Source organism: Opisthocomus hoazin, chromosome 2, assembly GCF_030867145.1.
Source record: "Opisthocomus hoazin isolate bOpiHoa1 chromosome 2, bOpiHoa1.hap1, whole genome shotgun sequence".
Classification (NCBI taxonomy): Eukaryota; Metazoa; Chordata; class Aves; order Opisthocomiformes; family Opisthocomidae; genus Opisthocomus; species Opisthocomus hoazin.
In genome coordinates, this window is record NC_134415.1 from 48906765 (window position 1) to 48928227 (window position 21463).

The window sequence follows — 21463 nt, forward strand, 5'->3', positions numbered from 1 at the left end:
GACATTCTAATGATTTTTGCACTACTTTGTGATGTGGGGACCTCACAATTTTATACATTTTAATATAAATCCATAACTTAGAGATATTAAAGTTATTACAATCAAATAGATTTATAGAATTTGAAAGTGTTCTTACCATCCTTTTAATTGTGGCATATTAAAGAGGAATTCAGTTCAATGACATTGTTCTCATAATCCACTACAAACAGCGACAGCCTCACAGACCAATAGCAGAGCTTAGCAAAAACTGGATTTTTCATTAAACTTTGGTGCATTTAAAAGCTCATAAACTGTGGTACTTCCAGAAAGCAAAGAAAAACTTTGAGCTTTCTCTCTCCTGCTTTTTCTAGCAACTTCCTCAAAAACGCCAGCATTTTATACTCTTTAAAAATACCACTTTACAATTAGCATTATAAATATCAAATTATAATATTTGACAGAGCTGAAAGCACCACAAACTTTAATAAGATAAACCTTACAAGGCTTTGGGGATTTTTGAAACAATACTCCCCTTTCAACACCTACACATCCATGTGACAGCCGAAAGCTTTACCACAAGGTCACAGAAGGTGATCGGTGGCAGAGGCAGGACTAATGCTCACCTAACTTCTAGCATTGGCTCCTTTCTCCCTTTAATATAGATGCTAGTTTCTCTTAGCACCAATCACACAGTTATTCTGTTGACTAGTATTGAATGCTGCAAACTTTAAATCAAATCTTGATTTGAATTATTCATAGAGCAAAACATATGCAGATTTCAACAGCTGTTTTCTATAGGATAGGATTACAAAAAAAAGACAGATTGAAGCATATTCCCTGACTCTGAAAAACCACATCATGCTGCAATTAGATATTTGCAAAGTAAGATCATCCCAAGGAAGACTCTAGCCCAAAACAAGCAGACAGAAATATGTTTCGTTTCCAATCTGTGATCACAAAAGTAAGGATCTGCTTAGAAGACAATGCATGCAAAGCCTCTGCTGTAATGCAGAAATGGGAGTGTCTCTCCTGCCTTTGTTTCCTAGAAATAAATTGTTGGGCAATGCAAAGGAAAATGAGCATTTAAGCATCCTTTCCCAAATTAACCAACTTTCTTGATTTTGAATCTTTCCATTGGTGTCTTGAAGAGGAAAAAAAAACACTTTCAGGGTGGTTTTTCAAGTACCAAACATTACAGAAACACCGGCTATTATCACTAACTAGAGTCTGTACTACAGAAAACACTTTGCTCAAATGGCACTGAGAGGACATGGTGTCCCACAAAGACTTCAGGCTGGCAAAGGGCCCTGTCTGGGGTGATGCTATATACAGAATCCAAGAAAAATAGGATTCAAACTTCTTATTGGATCTGCCTTTTCCTTCCATGGCTTGTTTTCTTTCTTACTGGCAAAAGTCAGAGGGAACTAACATGCTGTACAAGGAGGTAAGCTGGGGTTACAGCCTGTGATACCACTAGCAGAGCGCAGAATACAAGAACCCTTAGGAAAAGGGCTACAAGCTAAGCCAGCTGTGACTCATCTGGGGCATACACCACATCTCAAATGCCACACAGGACTGGATTATCTGAGTCAGGTGTGGAGGACAAGGAAAGCCACTAGCCAGAATATTTCTTTACGAACCAATTTCCAAGGCATCAGTTTCTCTCATGCCAAATACCTCAACATTACATAGCAATGGGCATTCAAGCTGTCCAAACCACAGTGCTTTATCCAAGCAGTGGTCGCAGCAGGCTCCTCCCGTGGTCTGCAAGGATAGCTTGACCCTCCAGGTCACGATCTGATTCACCACAGTTAAGCTTCTGCCCTGTGTCTGCCACTCAAACCATCTCGCCTTCTCTTAGGGACCACCTGAGGCTAACTGGCTAATGTGGAATGAGTAATTGCCAGCACAATGCTCTGATAGCTCTCTAAAAGCAGTTTCAGATCCATTTCTGGATCCGCTAAAATATGAGCAAGCAGGGAAAGAACTGGCAGATAGCAAGAAAATACAAGGCAGCATTGCATTGGAGTATGGCAGTTCAGAAGGATGAGGGACCATATACAGACTAATGTGTATGACTAACTACCATTAGTAATGACTAATATCTTCACCTCCAGACATGCAAGGTTCACATCAACTCTCCACTCATCAGACAGAATTAGCTCAGAAACATTTTGCTTCTTCTGTGAGGTTTTCATGTTCTTGGTGTTTTGGATTTTTTTTAATATAAATAAAACATTAGGCTTCAATTCTTTTCCCCAACACCTCAACATACATTGCAAGATATCATAAAGCAGTTCTGAGTAAAATATGTGAGCAGGACAGCATGTGACATTCAATATCTCAAGTGATATTTCAGGGCCTTGAGGAAGTACCTAATGTCACCTCTGGATCCATATACATTTATCTCCTGCACACACCCTTAGGTCATTATGTGCTGCTGTGATTTCACAGCAACAAGAAAAAGACTTACCGCCTGGGAGACTACCTGGTGCATGAAGGATCTTGTTTCTGTGAAAAATTTGGAGAGAAAGCTTCTAAACTATGACATTATCACCTGGGCTGATATCTTTTGCAGAAAGGCCAGGTTTTCCTTAACCAATGAGTGGTCCATCTGTCAAATCCATGTCCTTCCAATTTAGAGACACGGACATCATGCGGGACAGTGTCGAATGCCTTGCACAAGTCCAGGCAGATGATGTCATTTGCCCGCCCTTTGTCCACCAATGCTGTAACCCCATCATAGAAGGATACCAAGTTGGTCAGGTACGATTTGCCCTTGGTGAAGCCATGTTGGCTGTCCCCAATCACCTCTTTGTTATCCATGTGCCTTAGTATGGTTTCAACGAGGATCTGCTCCATCATCTTGCCAGGCACAGAGGTGAGGCTGACTGGCTTGTAGTTCCCCGGATCTTCCTTTTCTCCCTTTTTAAAAATGGGGTGATGCTGTCCCTTCTCCAGTCTGTGGGGACTTCCCTAGATCGCCATGACCTCTCAAACATGATGGAGAGTAGTTTGGCAATTTCGTCCGCCAGTTCCCTCAGGACCCACAGATGCATCTCATCAGGCCCCATGGACTTGTGCACCTTCAGATTCCTGAGGCAGTCTCAAACCTGGTCTTCTCCTACAGTGGGCAGTTCTTCATTCTCCCAGTCCCTGCCTTTGCCTTCTGGAACTTGGGTGGTGTGGTTAGAGCACTTGCTGTTGAAGACTGAGGTAAAAAAGTCGTTAAGCACCCCAGCTTCCTCCACATCCCAGGTAACCAGGTCTCCAGCTTCCTTCTGGAGAGGACCCACATTTTCCTTAGTCTGCCTTCTATCACTGACATACCTATAGAAGGCTTTCTTGTTCCCTTTGACATCCCTGGCCAGGTTTAATTCTCTGACGGCTTTAGCTTTCCTAACTTGCTCCCTGGCTACTCGGACGATTTCTCTGTATTCCTCCCGAGCTACCTGTCCTTGTTTCCATCCTCTGTAGGCCTCCTTTTTCTGCTTGAGCTTGGCCAGGAGCTCCTTGTTCATCCATGTAGGCCTCCTGGCATTTCTGCCTGACTTCCTCTTGGTCGGGATGCATCGCTCCTGAGCTTGGAGGAGGTGATCCTTGAATACTGACCAGCTTTCCTGGGCCCCTCCTCCCTCTAGGGGTTTATCCCATGGTACTCTACCAAGCAGATCCCTGAGGAGGCCAAAGTCTGCTCTCCTGAAGTCCAGGGTAGCGAGCTTGCTGCACACCCTCCTCGCTGCCCTAAGGATCTTAAACGCCACCATTTCGTGGTTACTGCAGCCAAGACTGCCCTTGACTTTCACATTCCCCACCAGCCGCTCCTTGTTGGTGAGAACAAGGTCCAGCATCGCACCTCTCCTCGTGGGCTCCTCTATCACTTGGAGGAGGAAGCTGTCCTCAACGGGAACCTCCTGGCTTGCCTGTGCCCTGCTGTGTTGTCCCTCCAACAGATGTTGGGGTGGTTGAAGTCCCCCATAGGGACCAGGGCTTTTGAACGTGAGGCTGCTCCTGTCTGCCTATAGATGGCCTCATCTGCTCGCTCGTCATGGTCTGGTGGCCTGTAGCAGACTCCCACTGTAATGTTGCCAAGTCCCTGCCCTGCCTTTAATCTTGATCCATAAGCTGTCTATGGGCTCCTCATCCATTCCCAGGCGGAGCTCCATGCACTCCAGCTGATCTTTGACATAGAGGGTGACACCTCCTCCTCGTCTCCCCTGCCTGTCTTTCCTAAAGAGTCTGTATCCTCCCATCCCAATACTCCAGTCACAGGAGCTGTCCCACCATGTCTCCATGATGCCGATGATATCAGAGCCCCACAGATGTGCGCACATCTCTAGCTCCTCTTGTTTATTCCTCATACTACGTGTATTTGCTTCAAGGCATTTGAGCTGAGCCCCCAGTGAAGCTGCATCGTTGCTGCCGCACAGCTCCCTGTTCCGTACCATTACTGACTCAGCAAAGTGAAGGTCCTCGCTAGCACACCATCCGCTAGCAGCTGAGTTGCCACCCCTAGGCTTTTCACTAGCTAGCCTGGTTTTATCCCCTTCCCCCTTCAAATCTAGTTTAAAGCCCTATCTATGAGCCCTGCTAACTCCTGAGATAGGAACCTCTTCCCCTTTTGCGACAGGACAGGCTGGAGAGGTGGGCCTGTGTGAACCACATGAAGTTCAACAAGGTCAAGTGCAAGGTCCTGCACGTGGGTCAGGGTAATCCCAAACACAAGTACAGGCTGAGCAGAGAGTGGTTCGAGAGCAGCCCTGAGGAGGAGGACTTGGGGGTACTGGTGGATGAGGAGCTCAACATGAGTCAGCAATGTGTACTTGCAGCCCAGAAAGCCAACCGTATCCTGGGCTGCATCAAGAGAAGCATGGCCAGCAGGTTGAGGGAGGTGATTCTGCTCCTTTACTCCTCTCTCGTGAGACCCCACCTAGAGTGCTGCATCCAGCTCTGGAGCCTCCAACATAAGAAGGACATGGATGTGTTGGAGCGGGTCTAGAGGAGCGCCACCAAGATGATCAGAGGGCTGGAGTACCTCTCCTATGAGGACAGGCTAAGAGAGTTGGGGCTGTTCAGCCTGGAGAACAGAAGGCTCCGGGGTGAGCTTACAGCAGCCTTCCAGTATCTGAAAGGGCCTACAGGAAGGATGGAGAGGGGCTTTTCACAAGAGTGTGTAGTGATAGGACAAGGGGGAATGGCTCTAAACTAAATGAGGACAGATTTAGATTAGATATCAGGAAGAAATTCTTCACCATGAGGGTGGTGAAACACTGGCACAGGTTGCCCAGAGAAGCTGTGGCTGCCCCCTCCCTGGAAGTGTTCAAGGCCAGGTTGGATGGAGCTCTGAGCAACGTGGTCTAGTGGAAGATGTCCCTGCTCATGGCAGGGGGGTTGGAACCAGATGATCTTTAAGGTCCCTTCCAACCCTTACCATTCTATGATTCTATGATCCTCATAAAGGATTGACTCGTTTTAATCAAAGCCTTCCGGTTCACTTTGATTAGGCCTAATAAGAAGCACGGTTGTTTACAGATAACACTTATTAGTCACTGGGAAAAAAAAAGTTAAATAAATCAATAAATAAATCAACAACTTCCCAATCAGCATCATTTCACCCTGTGTTTGTATGTCTTTTAACTCTACATTCAACTCCACCCCATACATCAATTTGTCCACCCAAACCAAATTCTACATACAGATTCTATATATAATTCTACAGCCATGCACATCACGAGCTCTCCTGAAGCACACCTCTGTTAAAGTTCCAGCTGTCTTAGTGACAGAATTTGCCTGCAGGAATGGAGGCAAGCAAATGGAGAAAAGCAAACCTGGCACTGCAGCAACCAGCACTGCTGGGGATGCAGCAGTTAGGCACGCCTTCAGGGAGAACTGTGCATTTGCTGCAGAGCCAGCTGCCTGTGCAGTGGACTGACAACATTTCCAAAGAAACCAGTAATTATGGGTTTCCCTTAGCACAAACAGTACAATTATGAAAAATTATGCTAGGGTTTGTTTTTTTTTAAATATACTAGCAAATACATTGTATATTTGACTGTGATACACATATGTAAACTCTTCAGTTATTAGACCAAACTTGTTTGCTAAGGAGCTAGATAGGAGGACATGAGATTGAAAGCTGCTACCAAAAATGTAACGTAGCTCCTTTGTTTGTGAACAGATTTACTCATATGGATCCCAAATGTTAATACGGCTATAAATGCTGGGTCTATAAAAATAGAAATTTACTGTGATAGCAAAGAACTTTGCTTTTGTTGGAGCTACAAAACTGAACTATAGAGACCTGTGTTCTTGCCACTGCAGTGGCACTAAGACTGCAACAGTCTGTGTTTGTGATGGACTTAAAGCAGAGAGAGAAGCAGCAATACCATACACACCACTCCTTTGGGCACGTTCAGAGGTACCTAAATCACTCTGGAACGAAGCTGGTAAGAATCAAGCTATTGAAGCAGCTAAATTCCATCAAAAAAACAGGACTTACATTTTTAGCCCCTTGGGAAACTCTTCCCTATGGTTTTTAGGCATAGCGTAATGCAGATTCCTTGAATCAGGGTTAGTTTCCTCCACAGCTATACAGGTGAAAGCAGATTTTACCACTACAGTCTCCAGAAGTGTTTGAGTACCACTAAAATATAATTTTACCTAGGGTGGTACTGAAATTTACTTGAATTTATACACCTTTTTTGAATTTTCGTAATGTAGAAGCTTTCTGAGAGATGCCAGTTATGATTCAAGGTGAAACTGCTCTCCTAGGTTTTAAAAATCCAAACTATTCATTATAGCTATTTAGAGCATTTTTCTGTGCAAGTCTAATGGTGTGAGCACATTATGTTGAATTACTATTACGCCATATCGATTGAATTAACTTCTGAAGTCCGTCTACATCCCAAATTACAATCTTATTCTGCCTGAAATTCATTTAAAATCTACAGGACTTCATATTTCTTACAATGCCTGCATGTTAAAAGCTTATATTCATTGGCTTTAAGTAGCTCCAATGAAAACTGAATTGTAGGCTGGCAGGAAGGAAAAAAAAAAAGGCAGCAAGGGCTATGATTTACAAGTGCTCTACCAGTGTGAGTTTTCTTTTGGAAGTGAACAAACATACTAAAAAAGATCAAATCAGACCTGACTAGTGAAAGAAACCAATATTTTCTCCAGAGCACAAGTCAAAACAAGTCCTGTCACAATCTATTCCAGAAAGAACAACAGCAGGATTGAAATTACCACGCATCCCTGGGCCAGCATGTCATCTGCTGGAGTGGCTTGGCAAACAGCTGCCAACGTATTTGACACGCATCACCCTCTACTTCCTTTCGTGAAATCAGATGCTGCAGAATGACTGATATGCTTGCTTTGAAAAGGGACAGCACTGAGTTCAACTCAGATTCCTTGGTTGACCGTTCCCTTTATTCATCTGCTCACATCTGAATGTGGAGAGCCATCACTGGAGACCAATAAAGGTACACAACTTCAAAACTTGATTTGTAGGAGGTTGTTGGGAAATTTATTCTGAACTGACAGCAAAACACATTAGGATGTGGAGCTAAACTGGCGTTCAAACTACATGCTCTCTCACATATTCTGAACTTACTAAATCATGATAAACATACGTCCTTATTTTCTGATACTCTGAAATCTCTAAAAAGGAAAGAAAAAAAAGGCCTCTGAATTGCACATTCTATGTAATTCTTCAGTTTTAATGGAGATAAACATTTTATCACAAAAGATCCAGTTTTTGAGGTAGGGATCTGAAGTTATACACTGTCATAGTTTAATCTTGCAGCTGGCAATTAGGCAGTAGACAGCCCCTTGCTCACCTCTCCCCTTCCCCCCCAGCAGGATGGGGAGCAGAAAAGCATAAAAGAGGAAACTCATGGGTCAAGATAAAGGCAGTTTGATAAGACAATAAAGGGAATACTAATACTACTACTAATAATGATAATAACAATGATAACAACATATATGCAAAACAAACTATATACAGTACTTTTTTTTACCACCAATAACTGATCCACAGCCAGTCTCTGAGCAGTGATCATGGGATGTGAAACTCACTAATTTTTGAGAATTTCACAAAACTTTGCAAAAAAAAAACAAACCCACCTCGAAAAGTTCGAACTCCCAGAAAAGAGAGGATTCAAATTCCCGGAAAACCGAAAAGCCAATAGCTGCCCCCCCCCCCCCCCCCCCCCCCCATCAATCCCCATTCATAAACTCTGCATGACATCTATGATATAGAATATATCTGTTGGCCAGCTTGGCTAGCTATCTGGCTATGCTCTCTCCCAGCTTCTGCACACTTGCTCATTAGCTGAATATCAGAAACTGGAAAAAGTCCTTGATTTCATAGCAACAACTAAAACCACCAGTGTTATCAACATTCTTCTCTTACTAAATACGAAACACAGCAAGTTCTGGGAAGAAAAATAACGTTGTTCCAGCTGAAACCAGGACAACACCTACAGAAACACCAAAATTATTCTAATGGGGTATATATATTATATAAAGTTACCTCTAGCAAACTCTGCAAAGAGGGTTTCAGACCTGATCTCGAATAAGGCACTGAGTTTGAACAAATGAGACCAAAAGGCTGCTTACGCGCACTGTTCCTTTTGCATTCTGTAGCCTCTTGGATCAGAGCTTAAAATTAAGTCATCCAGAAAACAACTCCGGTCTTTCACTCCTTCTAAATGCTCATGTTTATCTTCTATTACTATTACAAGACTAACATCTTGCATTTGCTCTGAGGCTGGTTGAGAGTCTATGGTACTTAATCAAAGTAACATTTTATCGGTATGGGATCAACCGCTGACGTAGGAAAAGACCTAATTTCCACTTATTTGTATCTAGTGACTGTAATCACTAAGTACAATTAATTTTATTTATTGACTTTTTGAAGCCAACAGGGCCTCACATGAGAAGCAGCACAACCCAAAAAAAGATTAAATGCTTCACTGCTGAGAGCTGCTACAACTCCTCTTTGAGGGCCTCCGTTTCAAAGAAGAAAAGCCAGGTGTCTTGGGCAGCACCATCCCACTGAAGGATGAGAACCTGACATGTGAAATTGCTCTCAGATGCATAACTGCTAACTGTCTTACTGTCTGCAGGCGAAGTGAGACTTTAGTGTTGTTGCTGAAAAGTAATTATTTTTGTTTTTAAATTTTTTAAACAGTTACTAGAGGTTATGAAAGGCACTTGGTGCAGACTGACTATACCTAATCTAGAAAATGATCTGTGACATGGACTTCACATAATTGATTTTCACAATATGGCCCAAGCACACACACTCTTATCTTGTCTTTGTGGATGTGTCTATGCTGTTTCTTTCTGTACTCCCTTTGCATTCCTATACCTCAAGTGGGAAATTAAAACCATCACTCCAAGATGCTACATTCTGTAGTTCAGACTATGAGTATGAAACAATCTTCTCCAGGATTATCACACACTGACATTTGTAGCGGTTTGCTTTTGCACTAGCAGTCATATCTGGCGTGCATTCATATCACAAAAGGCAAAGCTTCCTTCTATCTTTCAATGATTATCAAATGTATTCTGAATGCTTTCTGAAGTCCATCTCACTGAGATGCTTCTAAGAACAGTATTTACAACTGCACTGTCAGAGGCAAACATTCAGTCTGCAAGAGCCAGGCTGGTGAGCAGCTGGCTTTAAAGCTCTTAAAAAGCTTTGGTATTAGGGATGTTGTTGTAAGCTGATACTGGAGTCTAAATACTTTCCTTTTAACAATCACTTTGAACCAATACATCATCAGTAACTTTGAAAGGTCTTTGTGACTGGCATCAGAGTCAGAAAAAATCAAACAGAAACAGTAACTCTGACCCCACTTTACAAGGTTTTTTTGTTATAGAAACATCAATTCACCTGTAACTAGCATGAAGCAGGTTGTCTCAGTTAAACATATTAAAGGATGGGGCTGTGAAACAAAGGCTGGTGGGATGTATTAATGAAGTTCATACTGAATATTCAGATGATGAATCAGCTAAAATCTCATTAAAATGTTTCTGCCCTCATGTCTTCACGAAATGAGATCTCAGACTCAAACACTCTGTTTGCCCAGATTTGTCAATAAATATTTTGAGGGTTTTTTTTCAGATGTTTCTTTTGCTGGTTGCCATCAAGTGTTAATTCTGAAACTAATAATGCATTTAAATAATGAGAATGAATTCAAGTTCAAGGAAAGGTGTTATTTCCATTATTTCACTTTTTCCTTAAGAACCAGATTCTTGAATCCATGAAACACCAGTAGAATCTCACTTTTAAAGGGGAAAGTTGGAGTGCCTAGTTTCAGAGCCCTATACCAAAAAGAGCCCCTAGAAATTATCAACGCTAAAGGAACTCCAGTGAGAATACACACTAAAACCAAAACAAAGCATTTGGCTTCCAAGTTAAAGAACCTTGAAATAAGCTTAATTTTGACTGTAGGTAACAGCAATATTTCAGTCAGTTCAGTGCTTACAATGCTTTCCCCAGCCAGTTCTAGAGATTCGAGTGCATAACTGAATTATGCAGTTCATACAAGATATATTTCTGCCTCTTGCATTAACACCTGTCATTGAAAACCTCATCAGACAACATCAGGACGTGAGGAGGTTAAGCACAATTGCATTATTAATTTTAAATAAATTGAGCTTGTCTATCTTTTAAAGAGGTTCAAAGTACCATGAAAAAGAGAAGAGCAGAGACAAAGCCAGGAAGATGTATGTGCTCCTACACATCTTGACATAGGCAACTACCTGTTGGGATTTTGTCAGCCTAGCAGTTGTTTTTTTTCCTAAGCACGTTGGTGACAGCAGGAGCAGAAAGTAGCCTAGTGGGTCCGTGGCTGCCAGGCTTCTGACCAAGGAGTCAAGAAGCACAATTCAATCTGCTATGGCAGCCTAGAGAGTTACTCCTGCCACATTTTTCTGGCTGCACAATGGGAAAATGTGGCTAATAATAATCTTCATTATTGTAACAAAGCATAAGTCTAAGAGAAGAAGAAAAATAATAAGGGGAATGATACCATACAGTAATGCAGTATCCAAAGAAGCTGGGATTTCAGGAGAACTTTTTACTGTCATCTACAGATCTAGCAACTCACCAAGGAATACCAAAAGATATTCTGCAGTTAAAACAAGAATAGATACATTCACTGAATCATGTACCTCTTGGGACCTGCATTTCCCTTGCAAAGTTTTTGCTTAAAAAATAAAAAAAGGAATATACATCAATCTGATTTCATTTTAAAAAAAGGACTCCACACCCTTATCAACTGATTTCTAATTGCATGAAAGGATAGATACACACTAACTTCTATTCATTAACTTTAATCCAAAGAATTCTTGGCTGTTTCATTCAATGGGGATTTAATCAAGCAAGGTTGGCTCTGAAGTGAAATTACAGTCTTTAGAATGAGGAAGAATTAATTTAGAGTTTTGCCTTGCAACAGGTCCCTGATGAAATACTAAATTAATAGATTGCAATAGGGCATTTCAGATAGGTAATTTTAAATACGATTTAGATGTTTTCTCTTAAGATGTATACACAAAGCCTTTGTGTAAACTTGCTTGTTATTTTCCAGACCTCTATGGAAATGTAAGATATTGGTCAAAATACTTTATATCATACCAACAAACACCAAAGCAAAAGTGTTTACATTGCAATTGTGTATCACACTAGAGATCAAAGACTTTTCCTCAGGTTCATCTCACACAAAAATAGTACACATAACGTGCTTTCCTACCAACAAGGCATTGTTAAGCTTTTGATCATTAAGCATTTGTACCAGCTAGGATAAAAAGGATAAATAAAGGAACTTAATATTTACATAAACTTTGCATTTATTGTAACTTTCAATCACAGTCCTCAGAATTAGGGGCTCTGGAGTCTTTTACTCAAATAATTTCATCTCACTTATGACACCTTACAGCCAGCCTCCCAGATTCTACTTGCCTTGAAAGGCAATCACCTTTGAGGTGGATTGAGAACTGGCTGAATGGCAGAACTCAGAGGGGTGTCACCAGTGGCGCTGAGTCTAGTTGGAGGCTGGTAACTAGTGGTGTCCCCCAGGGGTCAGTACTGGGCCCAGTCTTGTTTAACTTCTTCATCAATGACCTGGATGAAGAGTTAGAATGTACCCTCAGAAAGTTTGCTGATGACACCAAACTGGGAGGAGTGGTAGATACACCAGAAGGCTGTGCTGCCATTCTGCATGACCTGGACAGGCTGGAAAGCTGGGCAGAGAGGAACCTGATGAGGTTCAACATGGGCAAGTGCAGGGTCCTGCACCTGGGCAGGAACAACTCCATGCATCAGTACAGGCTTGGGGCTGACCTGCTGGAGAGCAGTTCTGTGGAGAGGGACCTGGGTGTCCTGGGGGATGACAGGGTAACCTAGAGCCAGCAGCGTGCCCTGGCTGCCAAGAAGGCCAATGGGATCCTGGGGTGCATTAAGAAGAGTGTGGCCAGCAGGTCAAGGGAGGTAATCCTTCCCCTCTGCACTGCCCTAGTGAGGCCTCATCTGGAGTACTGTGTCCAGTTCTGGGCTCCCCAGTTCAAGAAAGATGAGGAGCTACTGGAGAGAGTCCAGCGGAGGGCTACGAAGATGATGAGGGGGCTGGAGCATCTCTCCTACGAGGAAAGGCTGAGGGAGCTGGGCTTGTTCAGCCTGAGGAAGAGAAGGCTGAGAGGGGACCTAATATATGCTTACAAATATCTGAAGGGTGGGTGTCAGGAGGATGGGGCCAAACTCTTTTCAATGCTGCCCAGCGACAGGACAAGGGGCAATGGGCACAAACTGAAGCAGAGGAAGTTCCATCTGAACATGAGGAAGAACTTCTTCCCTCTGAGGGTGATGGAGCACTGGAACAGGCTGCCCAGGGAGGTTGTGGAGAGGTTCCTTCCAACCCCTACCATTCTGTGATTCTGTGTGATTCTGTACCACAAACCCTGCTGCTGTCCTCAGCACTTCTGCTGTGGCAAGAATCTGAGAAGTGATGCATAGGAAAAACCAAACTCATCCTAAATTGTCCCGCGAAGCATGTTTTGGACAAATCTTTTTATAACTAGGCACAAGGAGAATTTCCCTGACTAAAGCCAAAGTGAGTCAATTAAAATAACAGTTTAGATATCTGCGCTAGAACCAGCCCTCTGATTGTTGTATGTTTAGTTAATTGGAAGCATAGTTTTGCTCCCACTATGACTCCCAGTCTATCTGCTTTATTTTCCCAGATCAGACTGTGAGCTTGCAACTTAGTTTTGATGTAAAGAAAAGAGTCTGCAAGGCCATTTCAGTACCCAGCTGCTAATTCCAGGAAATACTCTAATCAGGCTGTTTGACTGAAATGATGGCTTAAGTTGTCTTTTCCCTCACACAGGTATACACTGGAGTTTAAATGATAATTTCTTATGTACATACTTGAAAAAGAAAAAAAATGTAAATTAAAAAAAAAGAAACTGCTGTTGCTCAGAGATGACCTGTGAAAAGCACTGGACTAGCCAAAGCTGTACTACTCCAGTCCAAAAAGTTAAGGAAAAACAATGTGAAGTCACAGCCTATTCAGGAAATATAAATACCTAATGTAAAAACTGGAAGAGCAGAGTAATTTCTTTGTCATCTACCACCAAGACGACAGCTGTAACAATGATCTTACAATACAGAGTATTTGTTCAGAACACTTATAAGACTAAGATCTGTCAGGCTGTCATCTATTTTTAGTCAATAAAGTCAGCTCAGACACTGGATAAGAATACTTATTTTTGTTGGCCTAGAAGTTGTGCTTCGCTTTTTCTAAAAATGCTGTATTAGCTCATTAGCTTTTGACTAACCATGTGAAACAATCAAACAAGCTTTTATATCACACTGCAGCTATAACATCACCTAGGAGGCTTGAAAGAGCTCGCAAAGTGTTTTCAGCAAACCAAGGTGCAGGATCAGGTATGAGAACCAACAGAATAAAAGCCATGTTTCTGCTTGTTATCAAGGTCTAATGCCTTCACCTTTTACCTGATTAAATTTCCATGCAAGAAACGCTCTATGTTCAAAAGGCCAAGAAACCAAGTCCTTAACAGAGGCAATCCCTCCATTTACCACTTTCAGATTAGTCCACTGAAGTGGGCTCAAGGTTCATACCAGACTGAAAACCATGAGTCAGTAACATCCAATATTTTAAACAGAATTGGTGCCTGTGCCATCTTCCACTCTCGCACCTTCTCTGCCTGCCAAATACTTTCCCAGTATAATTCAGCACGTGCTTTCAGCCTTCAAAGCATTACATGACTTTGGAAACCATCACTACTCAGGTGGTTTCTCCCACTCTTCACTAAGTAGGCTGCAGCTATGTTAGCTGAAACTCTCCAGCCATTGGTAAAGCCAGAGCAAACTGCTGCAACACATATAATGAAAAGAAAATCTCATTATTAGAGATATAGAGATAAGGGGGTTCTGACCAGCCTGTTGCATCAAATTCCTCATGGCAAGGATGGTAACATTTGCTTCGCTCCTTGTCCTCTTTATCTAACTTTCCCTTAGCCATGGAGGATCTTCAGTTTCTCCAACACTGAGTGATTTGTCAGGATTACTGAGTGGCACAGCCAAGTGTACTATTTGGCACGGGGCAAAACCTATTAATGTGAACAGTGGTCATATACTATTATTAGGTTTCCAAAATATACAGGTAGTAAGTTTTAATGACTTAAATTTGCTAAAATAGATACAACTTAATTTTCAGCTAAAAACTGGCTATATAAAGAGCTGTAAGTACCATACGGCTATGATCAAAGCATCACTATACACAGCAGTTTTAACACGTAGAAACCTAACAGTAAAACCTGTTGGCAAATCAATGAAAGGTCAGAAAGTTTAAGGGATAAAATTTCTTACTGGAACAAAAACATGCAAATTGAGTACTACACTGGAATGTGGCCATACCTTTACGCCCTCTATAGAGGACATGAAACAAAAAAAAAGAGAATATATTTCATGCTACATGTAAGACAGCCTCACATCAAAAGTCAGTGGGAGGATGTTTTGTTTGTAGATCAAAGAAAAAGTGAAGTATGTAGAAAAAATTCAAAACATGCAAGAAAAATTCCAGTTGGAAGCAATCTACTTTTATATTAATTTCTCTAAAGCTCTACTTAATGCCACTTTAGCTCTACAAAGAACATAATTCTTAGTGACTTGCATGATCAAGTAATCTCCATGTGACCACAATATAGTTACAGGGTGTATAGTTTAATCTTTGTTCACACCTTTTCTTCTTTCCCAAAACCCCACCTCCTGCCCCTGGGCAGCAATAACACATGCATTAACACAGAAATATAAAGACCTAATGTGTCATAAGAGTCAAAATTATGCCATCCACACAGCACTGCAGAAAAAGCAAAAAACACCAAACACTTACAAACTCAGTAACCTTGTCCTCAATAAACTTCATTTTTAACAGTAATTCAAAGAAAAAAACACACTAAGAAAGGTGGGTTGCAAAATACAGCTCAAAAATGTCTAAACATTGCCTTCCTTCTGTCACGAGATATTTGGATATAATAACTACGATAAAACAGTAAATCTTCAGCTAACAAACTGCATTTAAAGTAGCAATTTTTTTTCAATCTTGTCCTGTACAGAGACCGCCTGTCTACAGTGAACACTCACCCACAACCCTGCCTCCTTTAACAAATGTACCTCCTAGGAATATCTTTAAAGAGATGCTTCTTTTCCTAGACTAGGATTAATTTTTTTTTTAAGGCATGTTTCATTACTTTGCAATCTATTGCTGCCATCTCCTGTGTTAAATGAGGCAGCAAGTAACCTCATAGTTACATGCAGGCTATTTAACTTTGACATATGGGAATGCTTTCTGTTGGTCAAGCAGAGAGTATTGCACCTAAATACACTGCAGAAGCATGTTCAAAAGTTGGCATTACCTCTAAGTGACTCCGTCGTTCTGCAATCACTCGTTCATCCTTGTTTCCAAAGAGTTTCTTTGGAGGGAATTCTAAAGTGGCAAGCTGGAAGACATTAAAGCATGAATCGGCATCAGAAGTGACAAGCTCAAACGAGAAATTCTTTTTAAACTACGAAGCAACTGGGAAGGAGAAAATGCCAAATATTCACGAGCTACACTATATGCTATTAGCAAATACCACATTACACATTTCTACTAACATTATTACGATCTGGTCTGTAGTACTGCTAAGATAACAATGCATTTTGTCATAAATGAGTGACAGAAAGCAAATTTAGGAATTAGCCACCATTTGCCCACACAAAGATTACAAATTTGCAAACTGAATTTGATGTCATAACACCTACTAAGAAGTAAGAAAGTTCTCTTCATGAATTCTGTGTATCTTAAAAGATTGCATCCACTCTCTAAGAACTGTGGTCTCCAACTGTACTGTCATGTAATTTTTTTGCCTTTTCTTATGTTGTGTCATAAATGTCAGATTATTGGATCTAAGAACTATCACTGAAGTTACGCTGTGGAAGATGGCACTGCTGGACTTCAGCTGACACCTGAGCAGAACCTGAGGGATCTTTCATTGTGCCTTTAACCACGACATCTTCCTTCACAGGATGTGCAGGCTAAGAGTATGCACCTTCACTGTGACTGCAGCTAAGACGGGAAGTAGGACTTCTGGAGCTGTAACTCAACTGTAGCTCAATCACATTCAAATGTGTGTCCACACTGGAAACTGATAGCTTTAATTTCTGAAGAGAATCCACATGAACAGGCATAATCCCATTTATCACACTGAAAATAAAAACAAGGCAGCAGCACAACTCCTAAAACCAACTATTCTGATCTGTCCTTCTAGAAGTTCTTCCACAGAGGCGCTCAAAGCTATCTTCTCATATCTTTTTCATCATGTAGGAACTGTAGCAAGCCACACTGGTAAGGGAGAGAGCGAGGGAACTGTCTCCCTTTCTTATAGGCCAACAAATGAAATGGTTGAATAAATTCCAGCCAGCTATATCTGGAAAACACACAAAAGACTCCAGAGCTGGTAACAAGTACCAATGAACTTGGGCTGCTAAGCCACTGCTGCTGGGAACCACGCACAAAAAAGCAAGTCCTCTCCACATAGTTTGTGCCTGCATTTGAAGTCACATCAAAAACAATTTTTTCCTCGCTCTCGCTGTACGAGACGGAAATATGCAACCTCACATGGCTATTGCTACAGCTGTTTTGCAGACGAAAGCCCTGTGTAAAAATGCCTCCTACATGAATCCCCCTGGCCATTTAATGATATTGAAATAATAAACAAGATGCATCATTTTCTAGTATATCAGCACATATAGGACTATAGAGAATTTATGGCTGGTACAAGGAGCAGAAATATACTGAATTAAATGAGGAACTTCATTATTAACATTGAATGTAAGCATCTTTAAAATACGGAGGAATTCTGTAATGCAAGTAATTTATTCCCATTCTCTGGTTCAATTCCAACTTGGATAATTTTAAAGAAATGCCTAGACATCTTCAAATGAGCGATATAAAGTGACATGGGGCACCAGAGGAGATGGAAGAGATGTCTCCTCTACATCAGTCTCACCAGCATGCCCTGTTTATATTCCTCAAATTTCTCCAACCATATTCTTCTCAGTGTGCCTGCTTCTTCATGTTGGCAGGACAAGCAATACACAACCAAACACCATCCTATAATTATGTCCTTGGGACTTACTATCACTGCATTACTCGCTCCTTAACCTATACAGGATTACACGTGCTAGTATTTTCAAGGACTTCAAAATCTCACCCCTGCATAAATTATGTTTTATTAAATAGTACTGCATCACGTAACTGCCAGAAACAAGCAAGGTAAAACAACTACCACCATAATCCCCTCCTGGCTCTAGCCAGATTGTTTTTATATCTATTTGCTAATAAATATTTTCATTACGGAATTCTAAAATAGTGTCTGTTAAGAAACAGTTTGCACAAAAAAAAGAAACACCCTACTGCTACACCCTCAGACATACTGTAGAGTCAAAGCAAAGTATTAAGTTAAAATCAGGCATGATTTCTTTATCTAATTAAGTTTGATTTTAACAGGCATTTGGTGACCGATTCTACAAAACTTTGGGATGGGCAAGTTGTTTTCCCAATATATTAGCTTTCTGGATACATTTTAGAAGAAAAACTGTTGCATTTTCTAAAGTTTTGCTAAACTCATTCAAATCAAAGTAGCTACTCACATAGTTTTAACATTTATTAACTCCCAACTCACTACGATACATAAATCTTTGAAACCAAGCCAATGAAAGTTCATTATTACAGTCATTAATTTGACATGCAAGAGAAAGGCTTCAGCCAGTAAACTTGGCTCTGAAATGTTTAGAATCACAACATATACATAAATCAATATCATAATTTCACTGCTGGTCAAGACCTGGATCTGAATATAACACTTTGGACTTAGAGAGCTATATGTAATAAAAACCTCCATCCAGATCAGAACGCAAACGTGCCAAGCTATACTTGGCGCATGTATATAACACTACTTAAGTCTGTAATACACATACATATGTACAGAATATACCTATACATACATATACAGAACTTGGAAGGATTTTGCATCCTGCACAGGGTAGATTACAAAGGACTGGTCATCTACTGCAGTCATCATCTCTATGGGGCTGTCAGCAGAAGGTGCACAACCTTGGGCCTGCTGGAACATTTATGTGTCCCACTCTTTCCCAAGGGTCCTCTGGCTCCTCTTTTAGTCAAATGACTGGCAGATGTTCACCTCACATAAAAAATGGACACCATTTCTGTCACACAACAGATGACCAACAGATGACAGAAAAACCTCCAGCCACAGATTTCATCATCACTTCAGCAGCTCTGGGAAACCCTGAATTACTCCAGTGCGTCCTACTCCACTACATGGCAAGTGTCCAATCTCCACCAAAATGAAAAAAACAGACATTCAAAACTCTCCAGGCTTGAGTTTCAGGCTGTCCAAACACTTAATGCAGACATGACAAGTTTTCACCCAGTTCGCAGCTTGAAAATTATCTTTGCAACACGACAACCATTCATGCAGCAATGTAAATTATGCAGTCCTCTACGTGACTGTGTAATTTCACTGTAATAGAAAGCTGGTCCCCTGTAGTATATTTATATAAAAATACAATATTAGTATATTTATCAGAGGTAATGTCCATATATATGTATACACCACTCATCTCCGTCACTGACTTACAAAGTTACACCGTTAGTGTGGAGAAAAGTATGGTGATGCAAGAGTTACACAAATACGCAGAGTGACGAGAAAATGTCCTCATCTCACCATAATTTTGTTTTATAAAAAAAGAAAAGAAAGAGCACAACACAAATATACTGAAGTAATGATAAATGTTACAATAATTGCCTACAAAGATCCTCTGTTCTGATGTACCATTTGACACACAGACTCTGAATGTAATTTTGTGCAATTCAGAAAACCAAGGATTCAAGGGAATTTTGGGTTTATTTACTTACTCATCTAAGCCAAATTGCAATAGCAAATATTTCAATGAATTCAAATTTTGTTATTAGTAGTGTTAGAATGTCTTTAAGAAACTGCACAGTAATTTCAGATGAGACTACCACTGCTATAGGTTAATGCATGCAGCACAACATGTGACTGAGCCGCATTTGTTCTGTGACTTAAACATGTAAGAGATCTGCAGGTGCAGATTTTGCATCAAGATGTTTGCCTTGGCTCAAACACTGTAAGAGAATTTCACAGTATCCAGATTCAGGTGTATAAACTACTCTTTTAGAATTAAATGGGCATGTACCCTCTAGCTCAAATGAATTCTTCAAGGGTCACACACTGTCTACAAGATGAACATTTTGCGGTAATGCAAGGCATAACAGCAGGACTCTACCGGTAGCAAGGTAAAATATTCTACTTTCCTGAAATTTCTAAAGTACATCCCTTCTCTCCCTGTCCCCCTTGCTGTGGTGGCAGTGAAAGCGTTTCACAGCTGGTCTTTTTCAGTGAGGATGCTTTGTCATTTTTAGGGTTACTGATGAGGTGATACGTTTTCTGTCAGGGGAAATTAGGAGGCACAGTCCCCCGCCTGAAAGGAAGAGTGAGATCAGATCGCATGATTTCCTGAGAAGCTTCTGCATGCAGTGTGCAAGATTTCTAATTTTTATTTTGGCTGCTAAAGTATTTCCCTACTATATGTAATTATAGCATTGCTGCAATACAAATTCCATTATATACATATAAGTGTGCACACGCATACATACACACACTACAGGCAAGGCTGGGACTACTCTTCGACCAAAAATGCAAAGCCAGATAATATTTTAAAATAGTACGGAGACACTTCAAGACTGCATATCTGTAATCCTAAAGTCTTTTAAGCATTAAACTTTTTACAGCCAATGATGTTTATCCTATCTGGCAATCGTTGCTAGGCAGTAGCAGTCTTAGGGAGAGGCAAACAGTCATTTGCAATTTACTCTCTAATTTCTTTATAATAAATGCTGTGTTTTATTTCTGGGTCTTGTATTACTTGGGGTTATTTGTCTGTGTCTCAGCAACCTTATCTGTAAGAAATGATACTTACCTACCATAACACAGTATTTGTGAGATTAGTATGATCAAGTTTAGACCATACTAGGTCCAGTCCTCAAGGGGAAGGTGCTTCATATCTAACAAGCATTATTCCAGTAAATTTTAAACAGCTTAATGGATTCCTATACTTCTCTCACATTTCAGCCAGTAGATTGGTTTTAACAAGGTTATCAGCAGGCGTTGAATGCTGGTTAGAGTAGATGGCAGAATAGTAAGTGACCCTTTTTTTAGTCGCCTGTTTTATCTTATACACAACTCTTTGACCTTAAGATTCACCTAATTCTGGAAACAGCATACACCTAACATCATCTATATGGAAGCACTCTCTTTTAAAGTGAAACTGTACAACTTCACAGGCTTCAGCTACTGAGCCCCAGAAAGAGATGCAAATTTGGATACTGGCCTTTTGGAAGCCACGAGAGTGCAAATGAAGGCTCCAATACCACAAAAGGTTCTGCCTGGGACAGGGTGCACTCTCATTTCAGGACCTTTAGAAAATGAAGCTGTCAACATTTGAAGGGTGTCCTTTAATTTCTATTATATTCAGCTGGAGACTCTTCACTGGTATTAATTGAAGTCTGCTAGGGACCTGCTGGATTTAATTAATTTCAGGGGTTTTATAGTACAGTGGAACATAACATGTTTGTAAAAAGTTTTGTACCGTACTTTGCAGATGATATTTCAATATATAGCGGACCAAAGTAAATACCACATAATACAGTCATGTAGGCTTGTCACTTCTGAAGCATGAAATTGTTCGAAGTGTTATGCACCCCAGACATTAAAAAAGTGCCGTTTTCCAACATGAAGCAAAAATCTACAGGACAAACATCTCATTATTTCTGGTGGGTAAAATCTGTTTTAGTGCCTACAATATGGT

At 40.9% G+C, this 21463-nt stretch overlaps 1 protein-coding gene across 4 annotated transcripts in view; it reads right to left on the reverse strand.

Moving 5' to 3' along the window:
* The window catches only part of LOC104334297 (kinesin-like protein KIF16B), a 156337-nt gene that overhangs the window by 16356 nt on the left and 118518 nt on the right, over window positions 1-21463 (reverse strand). For all 4 annotated transcript variants that reach the window (XM_075413515.1, XM_075413513.1, XM_075413514.1 and 1 more), the window contains one exon: window positions 15925-16008. In XM_075413515.1, the coding sequence (XP_075269630.1) occupies window positions 15925-16008 (84 nt within the window). The remainder of the gene's footprint in view (window positions 1-15924; window positions 16009-21463) is intronic.